This window comes from Salvelinus namaycush, chromosome 33, assembly GCF_016432855.1.
Source record: "Salvelinus namaycush isolate Seneca chromosome 33, SaNama_1.0, whole genome shotgun sequence".
NCBI classification, from domain to species: Eukaryota; Metazoa; Chordata; class Actinopteri; order Salmoniformes; family Salmonidae; genus Salvelinus; species Salvelinus namaycush.
The window spans coordinates 37,161,858-37,181,327 of NC_052339.1; the positions used below are offsets into that span (position 1 = coordinate 37,161,858).

Genomic DNA, 19,470 nt, shown 5'->3' on the forward strand with positions numbered 1-19,470 from the left:
TGAATTTACAATCTGACAACGCTCTGAATTTACAAACTGACAACGCTCTGAATTTACAATCTGACAACGCTCTGAATTTACAAACCGACAACGCTCTGAATTTACAAACCGACAACGCTCTGAATTTACAAACCGACAACGCTCTGAATTTACAAACGGACAACGCTCTGAATTTACAAACGGACAACGCTCTGAATTTACAAACGGACAACGCTCTGAATTTACAAACGGACAATCTGACAACGCTCTGAATTTACAAACGGACAATCTGACAACGCTCTGAATTTACAAACGGACAATCTGTCAACGCTCTGAATTTACAAACGGACAATCTGACAACGCTCTGAATTTACAAACGGACAATCTGACAACGCTCTGAATTTACAAACGGACAATCTGACAACGCTCTGAATTTACAAACGGACAACCTGACAACGCTCTGAATTTACAAACAGACAATCTGACAACACTCTGAATTTACAAACGGACAACGCTCTGAATTTACCAACAGACAATCTGTCAACGCTCTGAATTTACAAACGCCCAGGGCGCACTCTGGCACTCCAGAATGAATTCAATAACACACCCCAGACTAAATATAATAACACACCTGAAGTCGTAAAATGTCTAGCTAGCAATTTGTTATGCTAACAAGCTAGCAAGAGGTTGCATAGCAACAGCATCAACTTCCAGTAGACAGGCAAAGAGCTAGTACGCTCAACTGAAAGGAAACTGTTTGTGTACAGTATACTAAAATGAACTAATAGTGTATATACACTCATTAAGTATGTAGTATACAGTATGGGTATTGGTACACAGCTCAAGATTCACCACTAACATCCCATTAGCTGAGACCAGGAGGGAGAGGCCAGCTGGTCAGCCCCAACCCAGCACAGAGAGAGAGAGAGAGAGAGGCTGAGACTCCTGACCGTGGGAACACACTCTCTCCCCCTTCCTTAGGAACACCTGGGGGTGTTCTTAATGTTTTGTACACTCAGTGTATTTTCCCTATTCTACGCTTGACAAGCATTTCCATTATTCCAGCACTTGGCACTATGCGTACGCATGGTCATGGCTGTGTGTACATTTTCCTACACTCTCAGGCAAACATTCAGAATGATAAATCTCACACTGCATTGAAATGATCCCACGCATAGTATACGCACATAATTTATGCCAACACATTGTTTATTTGACATTTATTTAACTAGGCAAGTCAGTTAAGAACAAATTCTTATTTTCAATGACGGCCTTGGAACGGTGGGTTAACTGCCTTGTTCAGGACGACAGATTTAAAAAATGTTACCTTGTCAGCTCGGGGATTCATCTTGCAACCTTTTGGTTAATAGTCCAAAGCTCTAACCACTAGGCTACCTGCCTCCTCTAACCACTAGGCTACCTGCCTCCTCTAACCACTAGGCTACCTGCCTCCTCTAACCACTAGGCTACCTGCCTCCTCTAACCACTAGGCTACCTGCCTCCTCTAACCACTAGGCTACCTGCCTCCTCTAACCACTAGGCTACCTGCCTCCTCTAACCACTAGGCTACCTGCCTCCTCTAACCACTAGGCTACCTGCCTCCTCTAACCACTAGGCTACCTGCCTCCTCTAACCACTAGGCTACCTGCCTCCTCTAACCACTAGGCTACCTGCCTCCTCTAACCACTAGGCTACCTGCCTCCTCTAACCACTAGGCTACCTGCCTCCTCTAACCACTAGGCTACCTGCCTCCTCTAACCACTAGGCTACCTGCCTCCTCTAACCACTAGGCTACCTGCCTCCTCTAACCACTAGGCTACCTGCCTCCTCTAACCACTAGGCTACCTGCCTCCTCTAACCACTAGGCTACCTGCCTCCTCTAACCACTAGGCTACCTGCCTCCTCTAACCACTAGGCTACCTGCCTCCTCTAACCACTAGGCTACCTGCCTCCTCTAACCACTAGGCTACCTGCCTCCTCTAACCACTAGGCTACCTGCCTCCTCTAACCACTAGGCTACCTGCAGCTTATTTATGATTGATAAATAAGGACCCAGGCGTCTTCAATCACAATACTTTAATTTGCATTGGGCTACATTAGAAAACACCTGGCTGTGGTTGCGGAATCTGTAACCTGGCAGGGGACAGGGCTAGGAGGCAGGGGACAGGGCTAGGAAGCAAGGGACAGGGCTAGGAGGCAGGGGACAGGGCTAGGAGGCAAGTGGACAGGGCTAGGAGGCAAGTGGACAGGGCTAGGAGGCAAGTGGACAGGGCTAGGAGGCAAGTGGACAGGGCTAGGAGGCAAGTGGACAGGGCTAGGAGGCAAGTGGACAGGGCTAGGAGGCAAGTGGACAGGGCTAGGAGGCAGGGGACAGGGCTAGGAGGCAGGGGACAGGGCTAGGAGGCAGGGGACAGGGCTAGGAGGCAAGGGACAGGGCCAGCCAGGACACATGGTCTCACTTTACATTCTCCCATCCCCTTCCTCCCCCCTTCCTAAAAATGTAAACAAAGCTGTGAGCGTTCCCTGGGGAGAGAGGAGGGGGGAGGACAAAGCCAGCTAAGTCTATTTAACTAAAGGCTGCAGTGCGGGACAGAAGGAGGGAGGGAGGAGAGAGTGGGACCATGGGGTCAGAAGTGGGTCATTCTCCAGACTGACTGACTGCAGTAAGTCTACCTGACAAATTGATTATAGGCAGAAACAATGGCTGAGGTTAATCCCTCCTTCCTAGTCAATCTGGAGTTTATCAGTCTGCTAAACTGTCTGAGCGGCTGGTCACATAGACAGGAGGGTAGTACGAGTCCAGTCACACAGACAGAACGGGACGGTAGTACGAGTCCAGTCACACAGACAGAACAGGACGGTAGTACGAGTCCAGTCACATAGACAGAACAGGACGGTAGTACGAGTCCAGTCACACAGACAGAACGGGACGGTAGTACGAGTCCAGTCACACAGACAGAACAGGACGGTAGTACGAGTCCAGTCACACAGACAGGACGGGACGGTAGTACGAGTCCAGTCACACAGACAGAACAGGACGGTAGTACGAGTCCAGTCACACAGACAGAACAGGACGGTAGTACGAGTCCAGTCACATAGACAGAACTGGACGGTAGTACGAGTCCAGTCACACAGACAGAACAGGACGGTAGTACGAGTCCAGTCACATAGACAGAACAGGAGGGTAGTACGAGTCCAGTCACATAGACAGAACGGGACGGTAGTACGAGTCCAGTCACACAGACAGAACGGGACGGTAGTACGAGTCCAGTCACATAGACAGGACGGTAGTACGAGTCCAGTCACACAGACAGAACGGGACGGTAGTACGAGTCCAGTCACATAGACAGAACAGGACGGTAGTACGAGTCCAGTCACATAGACAGGACAGGACGGTAGTACGAGTCCAGTCACATAGACAGAACAGGACGGTAGTACGAGTCCAGTCACATAGACAGAACAGGACGGTAGTACGAGTCCAGTCACACAGACAGAACGGGACGGTAGTACGAGTCCAGTCACACAGACAGAACAGGACGGTAGTACGAGTCCAGTCACATAGACAGGACGGTAGTACGAGTCCAGTCACATAGACAGGACGGGACGGTAATACGAGTCCAGTCACACAGAACGGGACGGTAGTACGAGTCCAGTCACATAGACAGGACGGGACGGTAGTACGAGTCCAGTCACATAGACAGAACGGGACGGTAGTACGAGTCCAGTCACATAGACAGAACAGGACGGTAATACGAGTCCAGTCACACAGAACGGGACGGTAGTACGAGTCCAGTCACACAGAACGGGACGGTAGTACGAGTCCAGTCACATAGACAGGACGGGACGGTAGTACGAGTCCAGTCACATAGACAGAACGGGACGGTAGTACGAGTCCAGTCACATAGACAGAACGGGACGGTAGTACGAGTCCAGTCACATAGACAGGACGGGACGGTAATACGAGTCCAGTCACACAGAACGGGACGGTAGTACGAGTCCAGTCACACAGACAGAACAGGACGGTAGTACGAGTCCAGTCACATAGACAGAACGGGACGGTAGTACGAGTCCAGTCACATAGACAGAACGGGACGGTAGTACGAGTCCAGTCACATAGACAGGACGGTAGTACGAGTCCAGTCACATAGACAGGACGGTAGTACGAGTCCAGTCACATAGACAGGACGGTAGTACGAGTCCAGTCACATAGACAGAACGGGACGGTAGTACGAGTCCAGTCACACAGACAGAACGGGACGGTAGTACGAGTCCAGTCACACAGACAGAACGGGACGGTAGTACGAGTCCAGTCACATAGACAGAACAGGACGGTAATACGAGTCCAGTCACACAGAACGGGACGGTAGTACGAGTCCAGTCACACAGAACGGGACGGTAGTACGAGTCCAGTCACACAGAACGGGACGGTAGTACGAGTCCAGTCACACAGAACGGGACGGTAGTACGAGTCCAGTCACACAGACAGAACGGGACGGTAGTACGAGTCCAGTCACACAGACAGAACGGGACGGTAGTACGAGTCCAGTCACACAGACAGAACAGGACGGTAGTACGAGTCCAGTCACACAGACAGAACAGGACGGTAGTACGAGTCCAGTCACATAGACAGAACAGGACGGTAGTACGAGTCCAGTCACACAGACAGAACGGGACGGTAGTACGAGTCCAGTCACACAGACAGAACAGGACGGTAGTACGAGTCCAGTCACATAGACAGAACGGGACGGTAATACGAGTCCAGTCACATAGACAGAACGGGACGGTAATACGAGTCCAGTCACATAGACAGAACGGGACGGTAGTACGAGTCCAGTCACACAGAACGGGACGGTAGTACGAGTCCAGTCACACAGACAGAACAGGACGGTAGTACGAGTCCAGTCACACAGACAGAACAGGACGGTAGTACGAGTCCAGTCACATAGACAGAACAGGACGGTAATACGAGTCCAGTCACATAGACAGAACGGGACGGTAGTACGAGTCCAGGCAATGTGCACTTTGCCCCTCCACTCTACTGCCTGCCTGTCTGTCCAGCATGTCCTCAGCAACTGATAACACAGGGCAGTGTGTGAGTGTGTCTATACAGACTAACATGCTCCATCCAGCTGATATCTTGGAGCTGTGCCACGCTGCTGGCAGTGTGTCTCTGTCACAACTACACTAAAATGGATAAGGGCTGAGTCATGAACTGACAGGCCGGCACACACAGTGAGTCAAGGGTTCTAAAACACAGTAATGGAGAGTGTGTGTTATCCCACTCGAGGTACACACACACACCTCTCGCTCAAGGCTCTATCAAATGGCAGAGAGAGGGAATATGTAACCTTATTTTACCAGGTCAGTAGACTGAGAACACATTTTAATTTACAGCAACAAACCGGGAAATAGTTACAGGGGAGAGGAATGAGTCAATTGGACGCTGGGGATGATTAGGTGGCCGTGATGGTATGAGGGCCAGATTGGGAATTTAGCCAGGACACCAGGGTTATACACCCCTACTATTACGATAAGTGGCATGGGATTTTTAAAGACCACAGAGAGTCAAGACACCTGTTTAAGGTTCCATCCGAAAGACAGCACCCTACACAGTGATTGGGGCAACATCCCGAGTCACTGCCCTGGGGCATAGGGATATTTTTGGGGGACCAGAGGGCCTCCAACACCACTTCCAGCAGCATCTGGCCTCCCATCCAGGGACCAACCCGGCTCAGCTTCAGAGGCAAGCCAGCAGTGGGATGCAGGGTGATATGCTGCTGGCGTAACCCAATGAGAGTCCCAGCCGCTAAGGATTAGACAGTCCCAGCCGCTAAGGATTAGACAGTCCCAGCCGCTAAGGATTAGACAGTCCCAGCCGCTAAGGATTAGACAGTCCCAGCCGCTAAGGATTATTTTGGTTGAATTCATAGCAGGAACAACATGATCTCACCTTGATGACTGAGAACAAATCCACCTGCTGGGGCAGTATAGATAACTCTTGTCCTCTCAAGAGTCTGGCTGTTTTTTTCACTCCTAACGCAGACCCTGCTGCCAGAAAGACATACTGTTCCCCTACCTCCACCCCTGAGCTGTGTCCTGCACACACACATATTCTTCCTAAAAGGAGAGAGAATAGGGAGGAGGAGTCTTTTCAACAAACAAATAATGTGCCGTCAGAAGCCACAGGAATGTCTGTCTGGCAGCAGGGTGAGTCACTAACAGAAGACCACCCCGTCTGGCAGCAGGGTGAGTCACTAACAGAAGACCACACACGTGTGCTGTAGTACTGCGTCTCCTCTTTCACAGCTAACAACTACAACTTCCATGAGGCCGAGCTGCTGGACGGAACCTCAGATTCCTGCATGCCATGACACACCTGAGGAGGCTTTAGGCTGTCAGCGGTGGTGGAGGCTGTGATGCAGCACGACAGTATGCTCTCGATGGTGCTCCTGTAGAACACTGTGATGCAGCACGACAGTATGCTCTCGATGGTGCTCCTGTAGAACACTGTGATGCAGCACGACAGTATGCTCTCGATGGTGCTCCTGTAGAACACTGTGATGCAGCACGACAGTATGCTCTCGATGGTGCTCCTGTAGAACACAGAGGGCCCTCTGGGACAGGCCCCATTTCTTCAGCTTCCTGAAGTTGAAGAGTTGTGCCTTCTTCACCATGGTGTCTGTGTGGTATGACCATTTCAGGTCCTCCGAGACGTGTACACTAAGAAACTAAGTCTTCTCACCCTCTCTACGGTGGCCCCATCGATGCAGATGCCGGCGTGTCCAGCCTGGTTCCTCTTGAAGTCCTTTGTTTTGCTGACATTGAGGCCGAGGTTGTTTACCTGGCACCACACCGTCTGAGTGCCTACATCCTCTCTGTAGGGCGTCTCACCGTCGTTGGTAATCAGGCCTACTACTGTCGTGTCATCAGCGAACTTGATGATGGAATTGGAACAGTGCGAGGCCACACAGTCCTGGGTATAGAGGGAGTAGAGGAGGGAACAGAGGACGCACCCTTGTGGGGCCCCCGCGTTGAGGATCAATGTGGAGGAGGTCATGTTGCCTACCTTTCCCACCTGGGGGCAGCCCGGCAGAAAGGCCAGGACACAGTTGCATAGGGAGTTCAGACCCAGGGCCGTGGGCTTTGCGGTGAGCTTAGAGGACACTTTGGTATTGAAGGTTGAGCTGTAGTCGAACAGCATCCTCACATAAGAATTCCTCTTGTCCAGGTGGGTGAGGGCAGTTTACAGTGCAGTGGCTGGATTCATCGGACGGTAGACAAATTGGAGAGGTGGTCTTTGACTAGCCTCTCGAGGCACTTCATGATGACAGAAGGCAGCGCTAAGGGTCAGTAGTCATTCAGTTAATTTCCCTTTCTTGGGCACGGGGATAATAGTGGTCATCTTGAAGCAGGTGGGGATAATGGCCTGAGCTAGAGAGAGATTGAAAATGTATGAAAAAAAAACAACAGCCAGCTGGTCTGCACATCCTCTGAGGGCGCAGCTAAGGATGTTGTCTGGGCCACCAGCCTTGCGAGGGTCAACACGTTTGAATGCCTTCCATACGCCCTCTTGATTCAGGTAGGTTTTTAAAGACACCATCAGTAACACATAAAAAAAATGTATGAATCCGGTAATCGAGTCAGCGTATTCATTGATGTCATCCCTAGAGGAGACCAGGAACATATTCCAGCGGATCAAAACCGTTTTGGAGATTGGACACACAGACCTGACCACCGGAACCTCCCTCGAGTCTTGGTCTGTAGGCGGGGAGGAGAAAAATGGTCAGATTTGCAGGGTTATCAAATTACCTTTGTTAAATTCCGCCATGACAATGAACGCCTGCTCCGGATACGCGGTCTCCAGTTTGTTCAGGGTCCAATGAAGATCTTTGAGAGCATTTTTGGTGTCGGCTTGGGGCAGGATGTACACAGCCATGGCGACAATACCTGAGAACTTTCTTGGGAGGTAAAAAGGGTAACATTTGATGACCAAGTATTCCAAGTCGGGAGAGCAGAATTTCGCAAGTTCCTGTACATTTCCCCTGTCGTACTGTTACGCTCGTTGATAGAATGAGACCAAGGTGGAGAGTGGTAGGCGTACATTTTTCCTTTTATTAAAATGACACCGAAAAACAACAAAATACTAAAACGAACGTAAAGCTATATGCAGTGCAGAAAGCAACTACACACAAACAAGATCCCACAACTGAAGGTGGGAAGGGCTGCCTAAGTACGACCCCCAATCAGAGACAACGATAGACAGCTGCCTCTGATTGGGAACCATACCCGGCCAACAAAGAAATAGACAAACTAGAATGCCCACCCAAATCACACCCCGACCTAAAGAAATAGAGAAATAAAAAGGCTCTCTAAGGTCAGGGCACGTACCGCTTGTTATTGGTCATAAAGCAGAGCCCTCTGACCTCTTGCCAGAGAGAACCTGTTTTCTATCCACTCGAGCTGTAAAACCTGATGGTTGATTGGATGTCGGAGAAAAGCCTCAGAAAAACAGTATAATGCAGAATCAGATCCTCGCTCGGAGTTTGTCAAGTTATAATGCAGAATCAGATCCTCGCTCTGAGTTTGTCAAGTTAATTTTGTAATTATTGAATATTGGTGAGTAGTATGCTCGGTAATGAAGGATGGGTCACCCGGTGTCTAAATCTCACTAAGACCCCCACCATGTCTGCCTCTGTCGATGTCTTCATTTCCTTCCCTTTCAGTAGGACTCCCAGGCAACCCGGAGCGTCACCAAAGAAGCCAGACTATTGTTCCGCCGTCTCCGGGAATTGGGGTGGACGGTGAGTACCCAACGTTTCATATTACAATAGCTCTACCAAGGTGTATGAAGTAGTGCACTAAACAAAGTGAGTAAGACATGTTTTGAAAAACACTAGAAAAAGTAGAAACCTGGAATGTTTTGTAGGAGCTGGAGGCGAGGCGCCAACCATCGGCACCATTTCAATAGGTTCAGCTTTATTGTTCCCCTCAAAATAGGGTCTGATTTAGACCTGGGACACAAGGTGTGTGCAATTATCAGGTAGAACAGAAAACCAGCAAGCTCTGGACATCAAAGGGTAAGAGTTGTACGAGTCCAGTCACATAGACAGAACGGGACGGTCTATACAATCACAACGTTGTAGTCTGAGTCAGGAGAGACATAAAACACAGACAGGTAAATACTGGAGGTATCTCCACTGCACCGTTCATTTATAAACGCACAACCCGCTCTAAAAGACAACCCAAAGACAAGGTAGTGTCATCTACCGGACAGGGTAGCGTCATCTACCGGACAAGGTAGCGTCATCTACCGGACAGGGTAGCGCCATCTACCGGACAGGGTAGCGCCATCTACCGGACAGGGTAGCGCCATCTACCGGACAAGGTAGCGCCATCTACCGGACAAGGTAGCGCCATCTACCGGACAAGGTAGCGCCATCTACCGGACAAGGTAGCGCAGTGGACAAGGTAGCGCAGTGAACAAGGTAGCGCAGTGGACAAGGTAGCGCAGTGAACAAGGTAGCGCAGTGAACAAGGTAGCGCAGTGGACAAGGTAGCGCAGTGGACAAGGTAGCGCAGTGGACAAGGTAGCGCAGTGGACAAGGTAGCGCAGTAGACCAGGTAGCGCAGTGAACAAGGTAGCGCAGTGGACCAGGTAGCGCAGTGGACCAGGTAGCGCAGTGGACCAGGTAGCGCAGTGGACAAGGTAGCGCAGTGGACAAGGTAGCGCAGTGGACAAGGTAGCGCAGTGGACAAGGTAGCGCAGTGGACAAGGTAGCGCAGTGGACAAGGTAGCGCAGTGAACAAGGTAGCGCAGTGAACAAGGTAGCGCAGTGAACCAGGTAGCGCAGTGGACCAGGTAGCGCAGTGGACCAGGTAGCGCAGTGGACCAGGTAGCGCAGTGGACAAGGTAGCGCAGTGGACAAGGTAGCGCAGTGGACAAGGTAGCGCAGTGGACAAGGTAGCGCAGTGAACAAGGTAGCGCAGTGGACAAGGTAGCGCAGTGGACAAGGTAGCGCAGTGGACAAGGTAGCGCAGTGGACAAGGTAGCGCAGTGGACCAGGTAGCGCAGTGAACAAGGTAGCGCAGTGGACAAGGTAGCGCAGTGGACAAGGTAGCGCAGTGGACAAGGTAGCGCAGTGGACAAGGTAGCGCAGTGGACAAGGTAGCGCAGTGAACAAGGTAGCGCAGTGGACAAGGTAGCGCAGTGAACAAGGTAGCGCAGTGGACAAGGTAGCGCAGTGAACCAGGTAGCGCAGTGGACCAGGTAGCGCAGTGGACCAGGTAGCGTAGCCTACTGGACACTTGGGAACATTGGATCCATGAGACATACCTGGATCTGTTTAGCACAATGGAGCAAAGATGTTTCCAAGAGGTGACCAGTCAAACCCTGTATGTTACTGTGTCCATGATGGCTACTAAAATCAGACGATACTAGCCTCTGCTCTAAGCTTTGTCACGACATGTCTATTTAAAGTCAATGACAATATTTATAGATTGAGATAGCAACTGCAGGTGCTATTTTCATTGTGCTTTGAAACATTTGCATGAAGCCAAACTCACCCCAGGGATGAGAAGGCTAAGGGAGACTATAACAGAAGAGAGAGACTGTTAGTTCTCACAGTTTAGTTATGCTATCTGCTGTGTTTGATAAAACAAGCAACAGCTTCTGTTCATCAACACTTATTAACGCCCACTCCCTGGAGACAGAAGCCTCTGTGTGTGTCAGTTAAATACTTTCCTGTGGTTGTGAAACGTGCACGGCAGAGCACATGAAGTGGTTAGAGCGTTGGGCCAGTAACCGAAAGGTTGCTGGATCGAATCCCCGAGCTGACAAGGTAAAAAAGCTGTTGTTCTGCCCCTGAACAAGGCTGTTAACCCACTGTTCCCCGGGCGCCGACGACGTGGATGTCGATTATGGCAGCACCCGCACCTCTCTGATTCAGAGGGGTTGGGTTTAATGCAGAAGACATTTCAGTTGAATGCATTCCCTGTACAACTGACTAGGTATCCCCCTTTCCCTGTACAACTGACTAGGTATCCCCCTTTCCCTGTACAACTGACTAGGTATCCCCCTTTCCCTTTACAACTGACTAGGTATCCCCCCTTTCCCTGTACAACTGACTAGGTATCCCCCCCTTTCCCTGTACAACTGACTAGGTATCCCCCCCCTTTCCCTGTACAACTGACTAGGTATCCCCCCCTTTCCCTGTACAACTGACTAGGTATCCCCCCCTTTCCCTGTACAACTGACTAGGTATCCCCCCCTTTCCCTGTACAACTGACTAGGTATCCCCCCCTTTCCCTTTCCAACTGACTAGGTATCCCCCCCTTTCCCTGTACAACTGACTAGGTATCCCCCCTCTTTCCCTGTACAACTGACTAGGTATCCCCCCCTTTCCCTGTACAACTGACTAGGTATCCCCCCCTTTCCCTTTCCAACTGACTAGGTATCCCCCCCTTTCCCTGTACAACTGACTAGGTATCCCCCCCTTTCCCTTTCCAACTGACTAGGTATCCCCCTTTCCCTAAATCATCTGTATACTACCTGTCTCACATCTTTTGACTCCTTCCGCACCACCCACCGTGTAGGCTAGTTGGTCAAGAGGATATGGACATGTGGACTAGGATTATGGCACCCTATGCCCTACATAGTTCCATGGGCCCTGGTATAAAGTAGTGCACTATATAGGGAACATGGTGCCATAGGGCCCTGGTATAAAGTAGTGCACTATATAGGGAACATGGTGCCATAGGGCCCTGTTATAAAGTAGTGCACTATATAGGGAACATGGTGCCATAGGGCCTGGTATAAAGTAGTGCACTATATAGGGAACATGGTGCCATAGGGCCCTGGTATAAAGTAGTGCACTATATAGGGAACATGGTGCCATAGGGCCTGGTATAAAGTAGTGCACTATATAGGGAACATAGTTCCATGGGCCCTGGTATAAAGTAGTGCACTATATAGGGAACATGGTGCCATAGGGCCCTGGTATAAAGTAGTGCACTATATAGGGAACATGGTGCCATAGGGCCTGGTATAAAGTAGTGCACTATATAGGGAACATAGTTCCATGGGCCCTGGTATAAAGTAGTGCACTATATAGGGAACATGGTGCCATAAGGCCCTGGTATAAAGTAGTGCACTATATAGGGAACATAGTTCCATGGGCCCTGGTATAAAGTAGTGCACTATATAGGGAACATAGTTCCATGGGCCCTGGTATAAAGTAGTGCACTATATAGGGAACATGGTGCCATAGGGCCCTGGTATAAAGTAGTGCACTATATAGGGAACATGGTGCCATAGGGCCCTGGTATAAAGTAGTGCACTATATAGGGAACATTGCATTCCATCTGGGAGGCAACCTCGGTGTAAAAAAGAAATGAGGTTTAGTCCCACACCGTGGAAGCGTCGGTCTAATCTAATGCAGCGTGAGAATGAGAGCATCTGCTTCAACATACTGAACACATTTCACTTTGTAGCTGCCACATTCAAAACACGAGGGCTGTGTTTACAAAGGCAGAACAATTCTGATATTCTTTTCACTAATTGGTCTTTTGAACAATCAGATCAGCTCTGAAAAAGATCTGATGTGAAAAGATCTGATGTGATTGGTTTAAAAGACCAATTAGTGGGGAAAATATGAAATATGTGACTAATTTCAAGATGTGTCACTACTTCACAGGAGAGACATTTGAACGTAAACTTGGTTTTTTATCCATCAAAATGCGTATTTTGGGGCAGAAATGCCTCCTGGAACATGTGAACTTCCATGTGTCTTAATAACAAACTTGTCTGCCATCTGTAAATACAGTTTCTAAATTACGAGCCAAGTTGGTTTAGCCATGGAACAAGTCAGTAACCTTCCCGCTAGCCATGATTGGCTGAGATAATGAGTGGGCTGGACATGCCGAGAGAGGAGTTTGGATTGGTCTGCAAAGTAGAGCGCTTCTGTCTATAACATGAACTGGTCACTATGTGTAGGTAATCATTTCTAACGCAGTTTTTCTGAAAGATATCACAAATAACTGCATAAGGTGTTGCTCTTCACTTTCTGGAGGACCGAGTTTGAAATCAGTGGAATTAGAGTATGATAGTTAAGGAATTCTGGCATTTGATTGCAGATATGCAGACAGGGTCCAAAAGGGAACATACAGAAGGCTGTTGTAAAACACCCGTCTCTGGATTACATCTTCAAACTAAGAGCAACCGTGGCATCCGTGACAGAGAAGTGTCTAGCTGGAAAACATTTTTAGATATGACATGTTTCTAATTTTGTCAGAAAGTTGATTTTCATTTCAAGTTAAAGTGTACTGTTAGCTAGCTAACGTTAGCTGGCTGGTGTAAGAATATTCAAAATACACAACGCAGAGGACTAAAGGTCAAGAGGGAAATAACGATCAATGGAAATGGTTGTTTTTCTGTAATAGGGAATGAATGGGACAGAGACACGGGATGCATAGCTACATGGGGTAAGTTCTCATTGGTTTAAATTGTCTATACATTGGGCCTGAAACAGGATACTTGGTATTTGGCCAGTGGCCCAGTTTTATTGCAAGGAATTCTAATTGGTCAACCACAGGCTAGGGTTGGGACAGGGGACTTCTGATTGGTCAACCACAGGCTAGGGTTGGGACAGGGGACTTCTGATTGGTCAACCACAGGCTAGGGTTGGGTTAGAAATGACATCCTGTCCCTTTGTTCTGTGGAGAAGACATTGAGAACAGGGAAAATAGTTTTCCAGACAGGAAAACGCATATTTTGTTTCACTTCTAAACATTACATGTGTGGTCCAATGCAGAATAACCAATCATTTAGATATTATTAACTAACAAGCTGTAATTGATTCAGGTTATCAGACAGACAAATATTGAACAATAAAATGGATTCCTTTGCGCCAAGTGGCATCAATGTCCCCTGATTCACGTATGATCGAATATTCCAATGATGAATCAATGCCTTTTTTCAATAACAAGGCGATAAACACACACGGACCATTTCATTTGAATAGCGCAGCCTAATTGCTGATATGTCTGTCAATCATGATATCACGTCTGATTATCTGTGGCCAGCCTCCCCATGTTGAGCCGATCAATCCTCCTGATTAATGATAATTGCTATGACAACACATCAGCTGTGAGAGCTCGAGCTGTAGTGGCCGTAGCGCCACTGGAGGCGAACTAGGGAATCAATTTAGCCTACTGAATACACTGTAGACAACACACCATATTAGAAATACCCATTACAACCACAAAATCAACTAGGCTACAATAATCCAGACTGTATCACATCTGGCTGTGATTGAGTCCCATAGGGCGGTGCACAATTGGCACAGCGTCGTCCAGGTCTGGCTGGGGTAGGCCGTCATTGTAAATCAGAATTTGTTCTTAACTGACTTGCCCAGTTAAATAAAACATGTTTTTATTAAATATAATAGTCTAACACGTTCACTGTCAACAGTCCTGCACTCAACCTGCTCCAATCACATGGTTTATTAACACTGGCGTGCTCTGTCACCTGTCCTGCACTCAACCTCCAATCACAAGGTGTATTAAAGGCCAAACACCAACAAACTTGTTTAAAGTAGTCAATTAGTTTATCAACAGCTGCGATAAAACGTCAGATTTCTAAAAATGCGACCATCAACTAAATGAACCACTTCATTATAGACCCGATTATCATCATATTTAAATACCATAGCTTTGTCTATAATGTCTACCTTCTCTTCCGCAACATTGTAACCAAACGAACATGATAAACAAAATGATTAGCGCCAGTTTCTGCTATGGTGACAGAATAGAGAACATCCCAACTGTTTGGCTTGTCTCCCCCCCCCCCCTTTTACACATCAATTACACAGAACGGTGTTAAATGACCAACAGCGCCGCTACTCACCAATACTTCACATATCAGATCGCCATTAGTGAAAATATAGTAGAATAGTCACAATCCAAGCGACACAATCGCACTTTATCCTCGAACAGACATCTCGCTTTTGTCTCGATTGTAGCAGAGCACACGGTCCGTGCAGCCTTTCCCTTGTCTGAGACAGACTGCTCCGCAGCGCAGCCTACGCGTCACTGGAAAAACCGTGACGCAAGCGGTGCCACCGGGAGGCTGGCTGCCCACGCTGCTTCCTGCCTGAGAGAGAGACAGAGAAAGCTGCCTGGCTCAACTGGACTATTTACAGGCACTATCTATTCTTCCAGTAGAAAGCAAACAAATAGTTGAGGAACAATATTTAAAATAAATATTGGAAATGTGTTGAGGATAAAAATGTTTATGGGTACAATGGAGACAGTAGGCTACCCACAGTGTACAATGGAAATAGTATCAAATAAATTTTTATTGATGAATATCAATGTTTAGCTGATGTTATTGCGGGTGAGGCGCAATGCTTGTGTTTCTAGCTCCAACAGTGCAGTAATATCTAACAATGCACACATCTAAAAGTAAAAAAATTGAATGAAGACGAGCAATGTCCGAGTATATATATATATTAGTACCAGTCAAAAGTTTGGACACACCTACTCATTCCAGGGTAATTTTTACTATTTTCTACATTGTAGAATAATAGTGAAGACATCAAAGCTATGAAATAACACAAGTAACCATAAAAGTGTCCAAAATATATTTTATATTTGAGATTATTCAAAGTAGGGTTAGCTTGGCAGCCACGTCCAACCAGAGTAATGTATTTTCACCCTTGACTGCCTTCACCCTGGCATTCAGTTCTGCAAGGCTTTTTGGCAAACCTCAGCCACCTGCTTCCAAATTCTGCCACGTTAAATCAATAAGAAAGAGGGTTTGCGCTCTACTGAACACACAGCTGGTTAGCAGGAAGGCTGGACCGTCTCCCTTGGCTGCGCAGTCTCCATCGACATACTGCATCTGTCTCTTTAACCTCACAGCTGACCTCAAGACCGAGATCAATAACTACCTCTCATCAGTTCATTGTACGACGCTACATATTAATAATAGCTGTGTAACAGACTAATCACTTGATTATGTAGCAATTTGTTAAACTGACCAAGAATGTGAACTCTTATAGTAAAATCTTCAAAGAAGTAGCTGGTGGGTACAGGGGCGTCTTGAGGGGTTCGTTTTGTTCCCGATAAATAAACAAATTGATGTTCTTGTCTGCATACATTGAAACCCACGAGGCCGCAAGCTCAGGGTCATGAGATTTTACAATGTTAGGTATTAGCTATCTTCAACAGCATCTGCTCTTGCTAGCTAGCATTAGCTAGTGCTTTCTACTCTAGTGCCAGAGTAGCTAGCAAAACTATTTTGATCTCAGTCATAGCGGTTATATTTCACAACTTCACCTAACAATAACCAATCGAAAACAATATAAATGCTGTCGCGCAAGAAAAACACCCAATATAATGTTTTAAAGTTTATTTTCAACTTTTAGAATAATACCATAAGCAAAAAAGTCTGCCATATTTTCTGTTGATGTGACGTCACTGATCTTCAGGTTGGAGAAGTCGGAGCTCTAGAAAAACAGGCCCGAGTTCCTGAGTTGGATGACTGTTGAAATATATTTTTTCCCAGTCGGAACAATTTTTTTCCCCCAACATCCCAGTTGTCTTGAATGCACCATGATGCAGTAGTTGGAGAATGGCATGGAGGGGGGCAATCATAAACCCCTGCTTCATCTCCGTGGCCAGGAGGGAGAAGACAACACATGGCATCAAGTGCAGAACAGAGGTTGGTGCAGAAATGTGAAAGTAGAGATGAGGCCTGGAGAAAAACTAAATTCAGGCAGTCAAGCAAATATCGGACAAAGTAGTGGTCAGTGTTAAGGTCCAAGTCCACAGCCCTGGAGGTGACGTTGATGAGGTGGCGAGGTTGGCCAGCAGAAGGAGTGGGTTTCTGAGGGCAGAAGGTGCGGGCGTGGGCACCACTACAAAATGTGCAGGAGCTTGCATGAGGACCATGGCGGCCCCTCCTTTTAGAGGAGGTGAAGAAAGAAACGTTGTCTGGAAGAGGGCGGAACAGCGAGCAGAGGCAGGGCAGTCAGGCTGCAGGTGGTGGCAGGGTGGGATGGACAGCCACAGAGGTCGCAGGCGAGGGACACCTTTCCAGGGAAGATGCAACAGTAGAGCTCCACGTCGAGGGCGCCCCCTGCAGGAGCCTGGAGGCAGTGGCTGACGATAACCGGTGAGGGTAAAAGGGTACGTCACCAAAACGGACAGCCAGATCCTCAATGGTAGGTTGGTAGTCGTCCAACTCCTGGCGGTGAGAAGGATGCAGATGACCTCTCTGTAGTGGGAGAAAGCCAAGCAAAATGCTGGTACAGTGAGAACCCTGGAGTGGTGAGGGTTAGTGGAGTGCAGGGGCACCTGGTTGAGGCCACAGTCCACGATGAGGGGTAAGGCCTGGGTGGGAGTAGGAGTGAGGAGAGCAGTAGGATTAACATCTGCACCTTGTGGGATCTGCTGGCAGAGAGCGGAAGAGACTGGAGACGGATTGAAGATCGGGGCGTTGGGTGGAGGATGAGCTGGGGTGGCCGTAGAGAGGGGGTGGTGGGCCGGATGGCGGGGCAGGGCTACGGCCGGCAGTGAAGACTGGAACAGAGAGGCAGTCGGGACAGGGTCGCAGCTTGGAGGGCGGCAGGCTCGTAACTGGCTGAGTAGGTGGAGATGTGTGAGGTTGTTGCTGGCAGAGAGAGAAGATGAGAAGCTGCAGTGGTGGCAGCGGGACCTGAGAGAAAGCGAGAGGTCGACACTGGCAGATAGAAGTGGTCACGGGGCTATCGAGACCTGGGGGGAGGGGAGGCTGTGAAGGCAAGGTTGTCAGGACGCCAGAGCGAGCACCAGTGTAGACACCGGTGGAGACAGCACATAAGAGGTGGGAGACAAGGGCAGGGAGGAAGGGAAGAAGAGTGGGAAAAGCTGACGATAAGGCAGGTAAGGGGTTGAGGGGGGTGTGAGGACAGATAGATGGAAGGCCCTTGGTAGCGGTTGGAGCCATGGCATCCAGGATGTTTACGGGCTATGTCTTGGCAGAAGCCTTGTGTGGAACAGCTCTGCCTTGTTATTACGATGGAAGCGGGAGCAGAGGGAAAGGTTCTGTAGGTTGGCTGGAGCACGAGCCGTCCCCGCATGCGGAGAGGGGAGGCCGGTGAGCTCGGGTGGGCAGGGAGGTGAGAAATCGGCCTGGAGGCCGACCACGGCAATCTGGTTCTTTGTGAGGCCTGGAACGGTGGCAGGGCACAGAGACAACAGACCACAGCCATCTGGTTAGAGGTGGCGTGTCCCTGACAATGGAGAAGGGAGAGTCTGGAACTTGTTCTGAGAACATTTTGGAATTCGAGGCAGTGAGATCAATCTCCATTGTAAACGAAGTAAGTAAGCTAACTTAAGTAACTAGGTAAACTTTGAGAAGACCCTTCGATATATTGAGGCGTGTGACTCAGTGTCTTGCATGCGAGGCTAAACAGAGAGGATCAATGACTGTTTTGTCAGGTTTAAGCAAGGCGGTAGTGGTGCTTAAGGAGAATGAGAAGAGGTGTTGAGGCTGATTAGCAGTTAGTGGCAGCCAGAGCTAGTTTGAGAAGTTACAAGGCAACTAGTTGAGTGTTTAAAACAGTAGTTGAGGCTGATTGGCACTGGTTAGCAGCTTGTGCTTATTGAGTCGCTAGGGTGCGGCGTTCAAGGCAACTAGTTAAGTGTTACATTCAAGTCTCGTCCTTTCTTCTGAAATGTTTTTCATCCTAAGCACCATTAACCATAGGGCTCTGGTCAAAAGTAGTCCACTAGTTAGGGAATATGGTGTGATTTGGGACAGTCCAGTTGTTCCGGAACAGGGGATCAAGAGAAACATACTGATGAGATGCTTTGCTTTCATTTTCAGCCTGGTCTGACTAGCAGAGTAGACCAGAGAAAACCAAGTGTCCTGCCAATGTCAACACAGGTGTGACCCTCCCCAGTCCAGAGGGGCCTGGCGGGGTGTTGAGGAGAGGTTTGTGGGAAGACAAGGTATTATTAAGGAGAGGGGGAGAGTTCTCCGTTTGCTCTACGACCCCCACAAGGCCCATTGAACTCGTCTGTGGGCGGCAGCGCTGATGTTCCATCTTTCGATGCGCCAACAGTTTCGGCTCCAAACTAATATGACCACACGGTAGAAAGACTCCGTTTTGGGTTTGTCTGAAGGTAGCCCATACAAATGAATGGAAGTAGGGAGGTAGTTTTGGGTTTGTCTGAAGGTAACCCATACAAATGAATGGGAGCATGGAGGTAGTTTTGGGTTTGTCTGAAGGTAACCCATACAAATGAATGGAAGTAGGGAGGTAGTTTTGGGTTTGTCTGAAGGTAACCCATACAAATGAATGGGAGCATGGAGATAGTTTTGTGGCAACAAAAATAAGGGGTTAAATATGTGTAAACAAATAGATGTAAGCATTATTTCCTGATCTTTGTTATATCGCCTAGATAACCTAACCCTTAACCCCCTAACCCTAACCCTAGATATAGGAC

General features: G+C 48.5%; 2 protein-coding genes across 2 annotated transcripts in view; one reads left to right on the forward strand and one right to left on the reverse strand.

The window, feature by feature from the left end:
- LOC120028087 (cysteine/serine-rich nuclear protein 2-like) overlaps positions 1 to 15,022 on the reverse strand; it is a 39,708-nt gene extending 24,686 nt beyond the window's left edge. Inside the window, exon 1 of the mRNA XM_038973248.1 lies at positions 14,882 to 15,022. The gene's annotated coding sequence lies outside the window, so the exon portion shown is untranslated. The remainder of the gene's footprint in view (positions 1 to 14,881) is intronic.
- A 1,592-nt stretch (positions 15,023 to 16,614) lies between these two features.
- Positions 16,615 to 19,470, forward strand: part of LOC120027941 (solute carrier family 22 member 13-like) — a 65,201-nt gene continuing 62,345 nt past the window's right edge. Inside the window, exons 1-2 of the mRNA XM_038973033.1 lie at positions 16,615 to 16,699; positions 16,948 to 17,152. Of these exons, the coding sequence (XP_038828961.1) occupies positions 16,615 to 16,699; positions 16,948 to 17,152 (290 nt within the window). The remainder of the gene's footprint in view (positions 16,700 to 16,947; positions 17,153 to 19,470) is intronic.